The sequence below is a fragment of the Typopeltis vanoorti genome, chromosome 4, assembly GCF_054136105.1.
Source record: "Typopeltis vanoorti isolate ZY-2024b chromosome 4, IOZ_Tvanoo_1.0, whole genome shotgun sequence".
In the NCBI taxonomy this organism is placed as follows: Eukaryota; Metazoa; Arthropoda; class Arachnida; order Uropygi; family Thelyphonidae; genus Typopeltis; species Typopeltis vanoorti.
Window position 1 is genome coordinate 153,862,070 of NC_143552.1, and position 15,701 is coordinate 153,877,770.

At 38.2% G+C, this 15,701-nt stretch overlaps 1 protein-coding gene across 4 annotated transcripts in view; it reads left to right on the plus strand.

Annotated features, from left to right (window-relative positions):
- Nep2 (M13 family metallopeptidase neprilysin 2) overlaps positions 1-15,701 on the plus strand; it is a 355,508-nt gene that overhangs the window by 276,090 nt on the left and 63,717 nt on the right. For all 4 annotated transcript variants that reach the window (XM_090391525.1, XM_090391528.1, XM_090391526.1 and 1 more), the window contains exon 16: positions 898-965. In XM_090391525.1, the coding sequence (XP_090247651.1) occupies positions 898-965 (68 nt within the window). The remainder of the gene's footprint in view (positions 1-897; positions 966-15,701) is intronic.

The following is a 15,701-nucleotide window of genomic DNA, read 5'->3' on the forward strand; positions in this document are numbered from 1 at the left end:
AATAATAATAATAAAATATATAATAATTTATGAATTATGTATGTATTAATTTTAGCTCATTCAAACATCACTGGCAATCAAAGAACACCCAGACATGTGCAACAATAATTAAATTTAGTTGTCTTTAATATTTTGCCAACTTTCAATTATATAACAACTGCAGCTTTATGCATATTTTTTGATTTTATTATTATGAAGGTATATTTTTCAGTTGTAGGAGTATAGAACATATTTTATTTAACAGTTTTTTAGCTTGCTTTATAACTTTTAAATATTTAAACATATGGTATATGGATCTCCATTTGTGCTTGCCTCAAGCCCTGCAAGCACAAATGGAGATCCATACACCATATGTTTAAATTCATTGCAGAAGGCCAAAGAGGAGGTATGATAGATATTATGTGAGTAATGGTTAGTGGGCCTCCTGCAATGAGTCTTCTGACTCCATAGATATATCCATATTATAATAAGTTCTTTCATCCATTGAACTCACTCTACACATCTACAAAATCCACACTATTAACTGCTGCACAACTTACACATTGACCATTCACACTAATCGCCACTCTTCTTATCTCACCTCTATCATACTAGAGCAGTAGACTCAATCGTTATTTTTTCATGTTTCTTAGTTGCTTGTACCAGCAACTCTTTCATTTCTTCTCACATACCACATTCGTCACCTTTCTGATCATTTGGCAGGTACAAATGATTAGGAAGGTGCCACATATCATGTTTTTAAATGCTGGACTGATTTCGCTACCAACTGCATGTGTCATTATAATAACTTGATACACTATGTGATTATTAGTGAAATTAGTATAAAACTTTTGTTAACTGAAATAAATGTTTGATATTTTAGAGAACTACTTCAGGTATTTGTTTTTAATTCTCTAGTTATATGAACTTTGGTGCTATTGGATTTGTGATTGGACATGAAATTACACATGGATTTGATGACAGAGGTATGTATGATGAATTCTGAATATTAATAAATTAGTTTATTTATTAATTAAAATGTATTAATTTATTAATTAAAAATGAAATAACATACCTTTTCTCTTTATTGCCTTATGTCTGATACACTGGCATTCTATTGCTTATGAATACATTATCCATGGTTGACAATATATATTTTAATTATACTGCTTTTCAATACTTATAGCATCATCTTCTGGGTTACATATATAACCAGATGTCCACAACAAAAATACCATAGTTCACATTGAATACATATGTATTCAATTGTATTGAACATATTATATATATTCAATTATGTGTTATATGCAGGGCTCCAGCGATATAACTTAACTCTACTAGCTACAAAAAATATTTACTTGCCCATAGTATCAGTCTAATTTATATAAATATTTTTATAGGTGGTTTGAAAAGAAACTGAGAAATGGTTTGATTGCAAAACAAAAGTAATCAAAAGTAATACATTATTTAATTCTTTCTTTCTATACCTTATATGTAACTGTATAAAAATATCCTTTCCTTTCCATGTGTTTAAAATTTATGCCACTGATCTCACATATGGGTTTCTTATATCCTCTAATATCCTACAGGCAAAATGATTTCCTTATCTCTACATGTCAAGATTTGTTTCTGCATTGCAATTATCCTCAGAGTTGTATTTGCAGTTGTTGCAATATGGCTCTTGAATTTCAACTTCCTATCTACTAAAACTCCAAGATCCCTAGCCTGATCAGTTTCTTCTAACATAATGGAGAAATAAGGTTGAAGAATTTTTGTCATCTGTAAGCTCAACTTGGCCAAAAATTATAGGCATTACTGAGATGTGGTTGACTGAAAATGATATAGTTATAGGGATATAATGTAAAGGGTATTGTATTTTCAGTGAGGATAGAAGGAACAGGACAGAAGGTGGGATATTGCTGATGATAGCTGCAGAATTTCAACCAACAAAATTAGAAGTTAAAGAAGATATTAGGTCTGAGGAAGATGGTTCATTTGAGCTGTCAGGTGTGAGATAGAGGCAAATAAGACAAAATACGTTGTTGGGTGCTGCTATAGACTGGGGGATCCACAAGAAGATGTAGATGCCACATATCAGCAAATCAGCACAATGAATGTAGGCTGAACAAATATTATGGGAGACTTTAACTATGGTGACATCAATTGGAGGGAGCATAACAAGATGAAAGTGGGATTTATACAGTTGATAAGGGATAATTACATGAAACAACATGTTACATAGGGGACAAGTGGTCTGAGGGCATTGGATCTGATAATAGCATCAGAAGATGTATTCATAACCAAGGTAGATGTTCGGCCTGGGGAGAGTGACCATGCAGTCTTGTTCTGGGAAGTTGCCAAACACAGGGGGTTCTCTGTCAAGAAGAGGTTTATGTTCAATTATAAGACTGGTGATTATGAAAGACTCAGGAGTCATCTTGGAAAAGGTTGCATATGGTGTATCATATTGATAGTATTGGTTTGCAGGAAATCGGTGAAGCTAGGGACTTGGGGATAATGGTGGACAAAGACTAAAGTTCAGAGGGCATATTGCAAAAGTTGATAAAATAGCTCAACAAATTACTTGGATGTTGAAAAACATGCTAACAAGTAAAGATAAGGAAATTATTATCCCTCTTGATAAGGCTATGATTCAGCTACATCTTGGCTATTGCAAACAGATTTGGTCACCTGGGTTTCTTGTGGGACCAGGAGGTGGTCGAAAAGATTCAGAGACAAGTGACTAAGATGGTGACAGACAGGGGCGGCTCATGCATAGGCACTGCAGAACTGCAGCACCCCAATTTTTCTCAATATATAAATATATTTATTAATTTATTTATATTTGCTTGTAATATTTAATTTTATTATCAACAATCCTATACAATTCTCTTATTTTATATAAAAAATAATAAAAATGCATCTTGTAGCACTTAGGAGAGCAAAGAATGCCAGCAACACTGTGTTTACCACAGTGTCATATTGCTACGTGCGCAAGCATTTGCACATCATAGTGAGATGCGAGCTATTAGCATAATGCGGCACTGTCCCGTCGCATGGTTCCACTGTTGTTTATATGCAGTTTGCGGGCAGTCGTAGAGTGTTTGTAGTGCTTATCGTGTTTACTTCGTCTCTTTAAATATTTGGACATTATAATTAAAGACATAACATTTGTTATAGTTTTTATTTTAGAACATTCTTAGGGTTATGATAATGGATTTTATTTTTAAGTAATTTTGAATTATACTAAGCTGTATAATTTTATCGATAATAAACAATATTGTTTCATGTTTAATTTTTTTTTTAATTTTTACCATAATTTTGATATTTTATCCAAACATGTATACACTGTACTTACAGTGTGTATGTATTTTTTGAAAGTTGCAGCACCCCCACAATTTCAAGCCACTAGCCGCCACTGGTGACAAATCAGTGTTTGTGGGTTATAAAATTTAGCTGATAGTCAGAAAAGAGGAGACATAATAGAAGCTTTTAAGATATTAAAGGGGTTTTATAAAATTGATGCAAGTGAAATTTTTCAATTTATGACAAATAGTCAGAGAACTAGGGGACATCCGTGGAAGTTGTGTAAGAACATGGTTAGTAGGGGTGTGTATACCAGATTTTTTGTACAGAGAGTGGTGAGTGAGTGGAATGCATTGCCAGAATTCGTTGTGAGTTACCTGACTGTGAATGTATTCAAGGAGAGGTATGATAGGATTTGTGTGTATGATGGTTGATTTAGGTCTCCTGTGCTGAGTCTCCAAACTTCATGGAGATACCATAATAATACCCCCAATATAACATGACAATATAAATGTAGTAAATGTAAAGTGCATTACTTTACATTTACTAATATTGATCTGCCAGCCATTTTCATGTCCACAATTTCAGCCTATTCAAATAATTCTGCAATTACTGCACATTGGTTGAATTATTGATTAATCTGCCTATTTTTGCCTGTATATTGCCTGTCATATCATTAATGTCATTATTAATGACATTTTCAATGTCATTAATCTATAAATTAAATAACAATGGACCAAATATTGATCTTTGTGGTATACCACATTTTACCTTAAATCTTGCAGACTTGCATCCCCCATATATAGACTTTTTGACATCTGTCAGCCACCCATCCTCTTATCCATTCTAATATTTTATAATTGAAACCCACATTCTGCAATTTATGCAACAGTCTTCCATGTTGTATTCTATCAAAAGCCTTAGCAAAATCCATTCTTCTTGTCTAATTCAACGGTAACATAATTATAGAATGTGAGCAAGCGTTCAAACATGACCTTCCCTTAGTAAACAAATGCTATTCTATGTCAACCCATTTCTGAATGCGAGTCCTAACCAACCTTTCCAAAAATTTCACCAGCACTCTAGAGATACTGATAAGTCAATAGTTGGATACATCAGCCTTTGCATTACCCTTGAAAGAACAGGTTGGTTCAGGATTTGAAACCAGGACCTCTTGCACCCAAAGCGAGAATCATATCTCTAGATCAACTGTATCTGCAAATAAAGGTTATATAATATGAAATCCTTGCTTTAGAGAATAAATATTTATGTTTTAAAGCCTACTTCACACTCTAATAAGCAGCGGAGTTGGCTGCTGTTGTGAAATGAAAGCTATCTGTCCCACAAAGACTTAAACACCTATTATTATTATTATTATTATAATTACCCCAAGACCTCATGGAATCAAAGACTCATCTGCGAGGTCCTTGTATAACACACACAGCTCATCATCCCATGCCTTGAACACATTCAAACGCCTTGTAGACACCACACTCTCAGGCAAGACATTCCAATCATTTACTACTCTGCACGAAAAAAACCTGCCCCTAACTCCCCTACTCACACCCTCTTTATACAGTTTCCAGGGATGACCTCTGATTCTACCCAGATCTCCTACTATTTTCTGTAGAACTTCTCCAGCATTGATCCTATAACAGCCCCTTACCAACTTGTAGGTCTCTATCATTTCTCCCCCTCTACCTCCTGTCCACCAGACTCTTCAAATTACATCTTCTCAATCTTTCCTCATACTCGACATTCCAGAGGTCAGAAACTACCTTAGTCAATTGCCTTTGGAACCTTTCCAACATCTCTTCATCCTTCTGAAAACCAGGTGACCAAATCTGGACACAATAGTCCATGTGTGGCCTAATCAAAGCCTTATACAATGGAACAAGAATCTCCCTACTTCTACACGTCAGTGTCCTCCGCACCATTTCCAGAAGCCTTTGTGTTGTCTTCACAATTTTGGCTATGTGTCCCCTAAATTTCAGATCCTTATCCACTATCACTCCCAGATCTCTTATTTCTTCCACCTCCAACAATATATCCTCACCAAGAATAAATTCTGCATCCCATCTTTGTTTTCCAAATTTTAAAACCTTACATTTTGCAACATTGAACTCACATCTCCATTTCTGTGTTCAATCACTCAATTTATTCAAGTCTTCTTATAAGGCCACAACATCTTCACTACTCTTCATGGTTCATCCCAACTTTGCATCATCTGCAAACAACTGAATATCTCCATCCAAATCTGTTTTGGGGCCATTACAGACCTGAGGCACTCCACCAGTGAACTTTTCCTTTGTGGATATCACTCCCACATACACCACTTGTTGATACCTATCACATAGCCAGTCTCCAATCCAATGCACTAATCTAAAATCCAACCCCATCTGCTCTAGTTTGACTATCAATTTAACATGAGGTACTCTATTAAAAGCCTTGCAAAATCTAAGTATATTACTGTGTATCCTTCTCTTTTGTCCAAAGAAGCAGTCACTTTATTGTAATAAGTAAGTAAATTACTAAAACATGACCTCCCTTTAGCAAATCCATGCTGTCCATCAAAGATAATACCATTGTTGTCAACCCAACTTAACCACAACACCTGACATGCATATAGGCCTATAGCTTGATGCTTGAGTTCGATCACCTCCTTTATGAAGTGGCACAATCTTGCCCTCCTTCCACTCCTAAGGGACTTGACTGAGTGTAAGACTCATATTAAAAAATGTTAAGACAGGTGTCAACTCACTGGCATATTCCTTCCGAATACATGGTGATATATTATCATGTCCCACAACCTTATTTACATCTAGTTTACTCAACTCCCCCAAACACCTCTTGGTCACTTGCAGTCAGTCTCTCCTCCCCATCATCAGATTCTCTCAATCTCTCCATGAAGTCACATTCACAAGATTGAAAGATCTTTATGAACTGCTCATTAAGTATCTCCACCACACATTCTGTAACAGCAGTCTTTATACCATTTTCTCCTATCAATATCATCCTTCCATAATCATTCTTTCTTTTGCTGACTACATATCGAAAGAACTCCTTAGGATTCTTTTTGGCTTCATTACCTAACTGCTGTTCATACCTCTCTTTAGCTACCCTCACCAACCAAGTAATCCTCCTTGCCTGGTCTTTGTAGACCACATGGAAGGTTATTTCCACTTCTCATATGCTGCCTCCATAATGCCCTTTTTCTCTGTTATCGCATGCTTAATCTCTCTATTCATCCATTTCACACCTACCTCATTTAACCTTCTCACCCTTGGAATACATTTAGACATTGCATCTACTAGATAGAGTTTGAAAATCTCCAAAGCTGCATTGATCTCTTTTCCAGCTAACTCCTCATTCCATGCTACACCTGCAAGCTGTCTCCTGAGCTCTTCATAATCACCTCCCTTGTGGTTCCACATATACCCTTTTCTTACAGAGGTCATCACACTGTTGGCAACCACCCAGGTAATCACCTCATAGTCACTGTCACCAGTTGGTGGATGATTTGACACTTCATTTGTAATTATATCCTCTGATGAGATAACCAAATCCAAGACCCTGAATCCTTGTGTGCCCTCTGTTACATGCTGTCTGAGGTAGTTATCCCTCAAAAACTCAAGAAACTCATTTTCATTACTTCCAGTTGCTATCTTATCAATCCAGTCTATATTGCCATAATTAAAATCGCCCCTAATGTTCACTCTTTTCTTATTTGCTTGGCTAATTTGATTATATATTTCATAGTCACTACCATCCCCATTTCCTGGTCTATAACAACATCCAACCAAGTATTTGAATCCATTCACCTCTGTCTCACACCATACTGCCTCAAAACCGCCCTGGCACTATTTGTTATAGACCATTTCCTGGTCTATAACAACATCCAACCAAGTATTTGAATCCATTCACCTCTGTCTCACACCATACTGCCTCAAAACCGCCCTGGCACTATTTCCGTCTTGCATCTCTACTTTGTATGGACATAACTCTTTCTCTATCATCAATAGTACCCCCCCCCTCTCTTTTTATGCTTTCTATCTTCACGAAACACATCATATCCTTTCATCTCTATTCCTGTCAGGATATTGTCCTCTTCCAACCATGTCTCACTTATTCCAACAATTTTTGAGTGAACAGACTCAATTAGTGGAATCATTTCATCTGCCTTGTTTCTTACATTTCTAGCATCTGTATATAAACACAACAGCTCATCCTGGATCTACAGCTAGTTCCACTGATACCACCTAACTTGATGTGATCTCTCCATGCTCGACTGGTGCCATTTCCCTTTCTGCTTATTCATTTTAAAACCCTTTTCAATTCCAACTGTTTCTTCTTGATCCCAGGTCATCTCATTTCTTTACTGTCTACACATGTTCTCACATTCTCTCGGAGCATCCACCTTTCTCACGCTGTGTACCCCTGTCCACCCTGAGCCTCCCCGTTTCCCTGCTCCTCTTGCACAGCCATTCTCTCATTTTCTATACTCATACCTGTCACTTCCTCATTCATAATCACCTCTTCAATCTCTCCTGTCTTACTCTCCTGCTCTTCCACATCACTTCCCACTTGATCTGATTCAACTTCTCACTCTACTCACTTCTCTACCTTCTAGCAGCAGTCTCTCCAAGCGACTCACATAACCACTCAAATGCAGTCCATCACTCCCATACGGTTCACTTCTTCCTTCAAACTCATTCCACACATTAACAAACTGTACTCCCATCTCCTCACACATTTCAGCCAGCATATCATTCACAATCCTTGTTCTCCACCTTATCTCACCACAGTCATACCTAGGCAACAAGCTGACTATCCTTCCTGTAACACTATTCTCTTTTAATCTTCTAAGCAGCCTCATGACATCCATTCTGACTTGCTCTTTGTCCTCTGTCAAATTATTTGTGCGATTAAAACTATCAACTCTTTTGCTCACTCCCTCCTCATATCCAATGTCTTAATCACTCTACTCATTTTACTGCCTGGAAAACATACCTTGTGCACCCAATCATCCAGCACACCTTTAATATGGAGTCACTATATAACGCCACTCGCTCATCTTTCGTTAACTCTTTCGTGTCATCATGATTAGTTTTAATAGTTTTTACCCAAATTTTCTTAATTTCATTCCGCATCCATTTCATCTCTTTCCTCATCCAATCCAATTCAACTTCTGAATCTCACGTCACATTCTCTCTATCATTCATTCTTTCTAATTTTCTAACTCTCGGCACCCTCTTCTCACTTTCACTCTCATTCATCCTTCTGTGCTTCTCTACGTTCGGTCCAACATGCGTCCAACTTTCACTATCATTCATTCTTTCGATTCCTGCATCACGCTATCTCCAGTTTCATTTTCTCTCAATTTCATTTCCCTCCGCCACTCTCGCCTCACTTTCATCCTTATTAACATCTATTACGGTTTTTAAATCACTCGTTTTCTTTTTTACTGATTTTTTAACATTCTTTCACCTCTCTTTCAAATGTGCACTTATTTTCCCCACAACATTCTCGCTACTAACACTTTCCCTCATCAATTTGATATTTGTATTCATCATTTCCTGATTTGGGTCACAGTCAACTTCGGACACACCCTCTTTCCATCTGCCCTAAACATCCACAAATCATTTATGTAATCAAAAGAATTCATATAACACACCTAACACTTAATGAAACGACTGGACTTCTAGGAGAACAACAGCTTCATATCTTCATTCTTAGTTACTGTGTTGTAGTGCCTGCATGCACGTGCCTTTTTGTAAGTTCCTTTTGAAAATGGCAACATGACGTTGCCGAAATATCGGAAATATTTATTAAAGTATAATTTAATTTATATTCGGAACTACGTTGTTCAATTCCCTATTGAACAACGTGATTTAGAAACCACTGTTGAATGTATACATGTTACCATAATTGCTACTTTAAATTCATATGGATTTTCTGATAACTATATAAAAAATCATTTCATTGCATTTTGTTCTGATGGAGCTAGTGTAATGTTAGGAAACAAATCAGGTGTTGCAATCAAACTTGTACAAAAATTTCCCAACGTTGTGATTTGGCATTTCGCTCATCGTTTACACTTAGCATTAGACAATTTGATAAAAAAAACATTAAAGAAATAAATCATTTTGAAATATTTATGGATAAATTATATGCTTTTCATCATCAATCACCAAAAAATCAACTAGAATTAAATACGATTGAATTCGTATTGAAATTTTAAAGATCGTTTATATTTTAAAGATCGGCCATGTGTTTGGACCACGATGGGCAGCTTGCAGTTTACGAACGGCTTTTGCTTTGTGGAGAAATTACCCAGCTTTATGCAAGCGTTTTGCATCGAACGATAAATATAAGGGCTTTTTAAACCGACTTCTCGATTTGGAATTTTAGATCTGGCATTAATGATTGATATCCTACAGGAATTATCATATCTGTCAGAAGCTCTACAAAGTCACAATATAAGTTAGGTCTAAGTTAGGTCTTTTTTTTTTTTTTTCTCGACGATGCGAGCCCTTTGTTAAAATTTCTATAGCTCACCACTGGGTGTAATGTTGTCAAAGATACATTGTTCGAGGTGCTCCATGAAGTAGTTGGCAATAGCAGGAGATATTGGATTACCCATTTCCTTACTGAAACTTAAAATACATCAGCTTCCATAAAATACATCACTACCAAAGTTGCATAATATACTCAGACTCACAAAGTCAGGTGTTATAATAATTTATGATTACAACACCTGACAGACTGCTATAAAACCCTTTGGTTTGCAGATGAAAGCTTTCCTACAAGATCTAGAAATAGAGATAGACAACTTAGCTTAACCACTAAACACACTTCCACCATGGCAATTATATATTTCTAGTAGCAAGGCTTATACGTTGGTCATACATAACTGATAATTAGTTTACGGAATTAACAATGCATATAAAGTATATTAATTAAAGGTAACTTTAATGAATAACTTCTATATTTCGGCAACGTCATGTTGCCATCTTTATTAACATAAAGATATGGTATGTGCATGCAGGCACTAACAAAAGCAAATGAGGAAGAAAGCAAGAAACTAATATTGTTCCTAAAGTCCTAATGGTGGGCTAATTTGGTTGTCTTGGCAGTTGGGCTGATGTTCTCATAATGTAAGTCTCCCAAATTTGGGGAAGTTTCATGTACCCAAATTTAGTGAGGTTAGGAACGTTTTTTAGAGCTGCTGATGATTCCTTGAATAATCTTTCATATTTAAACTTGCTGCAGTGTATTTTCTTCCAACGAATTCTATGGTGGGTATCTAAGGCATGGTCTGCCAGCCCAGAGCAGCTGTACTGGGCAATTATATGTGCCACCATATAGCTTTTCTTTCAGCAGACTACCAAAATTGTCCATCCCTTCTGTCATCCACCATGAAGCTCATAGAACTAAATACTCTGATTTTGTGCCTGCCTACACAGAAGGCTCAAAATCGGAGGATCTAGTGGGATCTTCTGTCTGGAAAGACGGCAGAAGATCCCACTATCTATGTCCCAATGGGGCAAGGACAACCTTGTAAACTTCAATGCCATTAAAACTCAGTTCTGTCTGATCTGTTGCAAGAATCCTGATATAGAATATTGCTCTCATGTTTGGTGTGGAGTGGAGCACCAAAATTCTCTCAAAGATTGCTTGATTCTATCTAGAAGAGGGCAATCCAACTAATTAATGATCCACTCCAATCCCTCTCTCATAGATGTTCAGTTTCTGCCTTTGTGCTTCTTCTACAGATACTTTCATGGACAGTGTTGAATTGTCACTATTATTCCTCTACTCTCCTGCAACTCCCCAATAAACTCAACCAAATTGATAACAGCGATAAACAACAAGCTAAAGGACACTTGCCGCCAGTCACTCATATGTGCTCGACCTGATTTAACCTTTTCCCAGAGAGAACAAAGATGCCAACTCCAAAAACAACTAGAAGAAAAACGCCAAAATGGAGACAACGGTTGGGTAATAGACTTCAAACAATCCGAACTAGTACAAAAACCAAGTGACACCAGTAGTCACCAAGAACACCAGCATGCAGGCATGCTGGTGTTCTTGGTGATAGGAAATGTGCAGGACCCTTGGGATCAAATCCATGCCTTACAGAACCCTGCATATCCACTTCACCAACATCCGTGGCCTCAACTCTAACCTCAACAGCATCCACTACAACCTGCAGTCCACCAAAGCCCACTTACTCTTTTTAACCAAAACTCAAATCTCACCTCCCCCAAGCACTATTCATCTCAACCTTCCTAACTATACACTATTCAACTCCTTTCAACCCAAGGGTGACGTCTGTGCATATATCTGCTCTGACATACCCTGTCAGAGAACAACTAGCTTGGAATCACCCGACTTCAACCTTCTTTGGCTGAAGATATCCCTCCCCCACTCAGTCAAATTCATCTGCTGTCTCTATCGCTCTCTTAACACTACCAATCACTCAGAGATCTTTCATTTCCTCTCCTTAAAAGTTGATTTTCTCCACTCCCACTCCCCAAACAGCAAAATCATCCTCCTGGGTGATTTCAACATCCATAACACCAATTGGCTTTCCTCTTCCAGTCATACAGATCCTGCAGGCAGAGATGCTGAAACATTTGCAGTCACTAATGACCTCATGCAAACTGTTCAAAAACTGACCAGAATACCAGATAACCCAAACCACTCCCCAAATACCCTAGATCTTTTCCTTACTAATGACCCCTCCAAATATGCAGTGAATGTAGTAAGTCCCCTGGGTAATTCTGACCACAACTTAGTGCTTATCTCCTCCCCCATGCAACAACGCCTACACAGTTACTCCCACACGAGTAGTTTGGCATTATAATAGTGCCAAATGGGACAGTCTCCGAGACTACTATGCTTCATTCCCATGGTTAGACTATTGTTTCCGGTCTTCCAGTCCAGACATATGCACCAAACGCATCACCAAAGTGATCCTCGCTGGCATGAAAGCATATATTTCCCACACTACTCAGACCTGCCGTCTCCTAACTAAGCCCTGGTTCTCCAAAAAATGTGCCAAGACAGTACAAATGAAAAATAAGGCATACCACAACTGGCTCAAATCAAGAACCCCATCCTCATTCAATACCTACACTGAAGCCCAAAACAAATGCAAGAAAACTATCAATACTTCCAAAACAGATTTTGAACGGGCAAAAAGAAGGAAGCTTGCAGCCTGTCCAAACAGAAGCTGTGTCTTTTAGTCCCTTGCCAAGGCAATTGGCCGTAACTTTTGCCCTCACTATTCCCACCTTTATCATACCCAGATGGCTCATTTGCAACATCACCCATAGAAAAAGCTAACCTCCTGGCATCACACTTTGCCTCCAATGCACACATAACTAACAATGGCAAATGCTCTCCAATCTTTCAAACTACCCAACATACAATGCCCCTGTATCCTTTTGCCAAAAAGACATCACAAACCTGCCGTCTAAATTAGACACAAAAAAGTCTCCTGGCCCAAACGGAATTCTTCCAATTATTCTGAAGGTCTGTGCATCTGAACTAACTCCTATCCTATGTCACCTGTACACACTCTCTTACTCCACTGGTATATATTATATCCCAAAACCTGGAAACTAGCCTATATTCAACCCATTCCTAAAAAGGGTGACAAATCACTGCCATCTAACTACCGTCCTATATCACTCACTTCAGTCCTATCTAAAGTAATGGAAAAAATCATCAACTCTCAAATCCTAATCTATCTTGAAGGTACCCGGCTATTAAGTGACCACCAGTACAGATTCCGCCAAAGCCGTTCAACAGGAGATCTACTCTCATACATCACCCATCACTGGACAAGCGCTATGGAGAAATTTGGCGAATCCCAAGTAGTTGCACTTGATATCTCCAAAGCCTTTGACCGAGTCTGGCAAAAAGGCTTACTAAGCAAACTCCCATCATTTGGACTGCCTCAGGACTTCTGCAGATGGATTACCAGCTTCCTGTCTGGTCGCACACTATGTGTGATGGTAGACGGCTCCCTATCCTCTCACCATCCAACTAATGCCGGGGTCTCTTAAGGCTCACCGACCCTCTTCTTTCTATATATCAATGACCTACTTCAGTTGATCTCTAACCCAATACACAGTTTTGCACACAACAGCACACTACATTCCTCCCTTTCAATTGACAAACCCTACCCTACACAACTCACTTCAACCCACAGAATATCAACCACCACTGCCCTTAATTCTGACCTCCAAGCCATCCTCCGAAGGGGCTCAGACAACCTTGTCAACTTCAATGCTAGTAAAACCCAGTTCTGTCTTATTTCTCACAAAAAAGAACCATTTTCTCCCAGCATTGTTTTCGATAACACTCAAATTCACAGACAAGACGAAATTTCTCTTCTCAGAATTAACTTGACATCAAGCCTCTCCTGGCATAAACACATCACAACCATTGCATCCTCAGCTTCCAAAAAACTAGGTTTTCTCTTTCGCTCAAGATGCTACTTCACCTCTAAACAGCTGTTAACACTATACAAGTCACAAATCCACCCAGCTCGTGAATACTGCTCTCACATCTGGAGTGGGGCTCCAAAAGGCTCCCCCAAAATGCTTGATTCAATACAGAGGAGAGCAATTAGACTAATAAATGACCCATCCCTCACCAACTCGCTCCCTCCACTTTCACATAGCCGCTTGGTCTCTGCAATCTGTATATTCTATAAATACTTTCACGGGAAAGGTTCATCTGAAACAGCATCAATAATTCCCCCACCCTGTACCAAGCCCATTGGAACACGTACAGCTGCCGCCCAACATCCTTTTACAGTACACCTCGAAACCCACGGAACAAGTTTCTTCTCCTCCTCATTCATCTCTGCTACTGCAGTACTGTGGAACAGTCTTCCCCCCTGACGTATTTCCCAAGGAATACAATATACAGGCATTCAAATCAAATGTAAACAAGTTTCTCCTTTCACAACCCATCACCCATATACGGTACTAACGTACTATAGGTTGACCAGCTAACCTCCTGTATATGGGCACAACATAAAAAAAAAAAAAAAAAAAAAAAACCAACACCCCTTTACAGTCCATCTTAAAACACACCAAAAACAACTTCACTGCCTCCTGCTTCATCTACTTCTGTTTTTTGGAACAGTCCCCCCACCTTGCTTTCCTCAAAGATTACAACCCTCAGCTGTTAAAGCAAAATGTGAACAGATTCCTCCTTTCTTCTATTCCTCTTTCCCACACACACACACAGCACTAATGTGCTCTAGGTCTTGTGGCCTTTCGTGTGTAGATCAAATAAAAAAAAAAAAAAAATTTGGCAGAACAGGGGATAGACATGGTGTTAGTATTACTCATGATAAGAGATGAATTTTACCCCCTGTGGGATGTTGCTACAGACCAGGAAATGTAACTGCTGATGAGCAGGGAAATGTTTAGGAAAATTAGTTTGGCAAGTGCATTGTAAGTGATCATTATGGGGGACTTCAGCTATAGCAATATAAACTGGGCAAATGAGATAGTGCACATAATAAGGGAACTGAATTTTTAGATTTCTTGTGAGGCAACTGTGTTAGACAGCATGGATGAAAGAATATGAAAGAAAAGGGATCATTAATCATAAGCATTTCTCATGCTGCAAGAGTAGTCTTATAGCATGGGAGATGCTTATGAAAAAATCATTGATGGCAATGGTAAATTGTATACCTCAATGAAGAAGAGGTATACATACAAACAATTTGGAGTCAAATGGATGACAAGAGAGATAAAAGAGGAATTGCAGAAGAAAAAGAGATTATGCAAGACATTCTATAAAAAGAGAAGTGGAGAACAGTTGCATGAGGAATATTGCACTCAGGCTAGGAAAGTGACTAGTATTGTAAGGATAGAAAAATCAGATATGAGAGGAGACTGGTTATGCAATCCAAGGAGAATACCAAGGAGTTTTCTTTCTATGTGGTGAGTAAATTCTCCATTATCCTTCTAGAAATATAGCCTGCTGTACCAGAATGGTGGTACAGCAGGATATATTTTTAGAAGGCTAATGAAGGGATGAAGTGTTAGAAGTGAATGAAGAGGATGCATTCTGAATGCTGGATGAAGTGTTAGAAGTGAATGAAGAGGATACATTCTGAATGCTGAGTATGCTAAATGTTAATAAGATGAGGGGGGGCCCTAGATGGAATCTCCCATGTTTTAAATGAATGTTCCAGGGCACTGATTATGCTGTTAGCTTTGCTGTTTAATGAAAGTCTTGCAATGGGACAGGTTCCTGATGAGTGGAATGAGGGTAAGGTAGCACCGTAGCTTAAGAGTGGCAGTAGAATGGAGGTATCAAACTATAGGCCTGTTTGTATTTCTTCTGTATTTATTAAGATTTTGGAGAAATCTGTAGCAGCT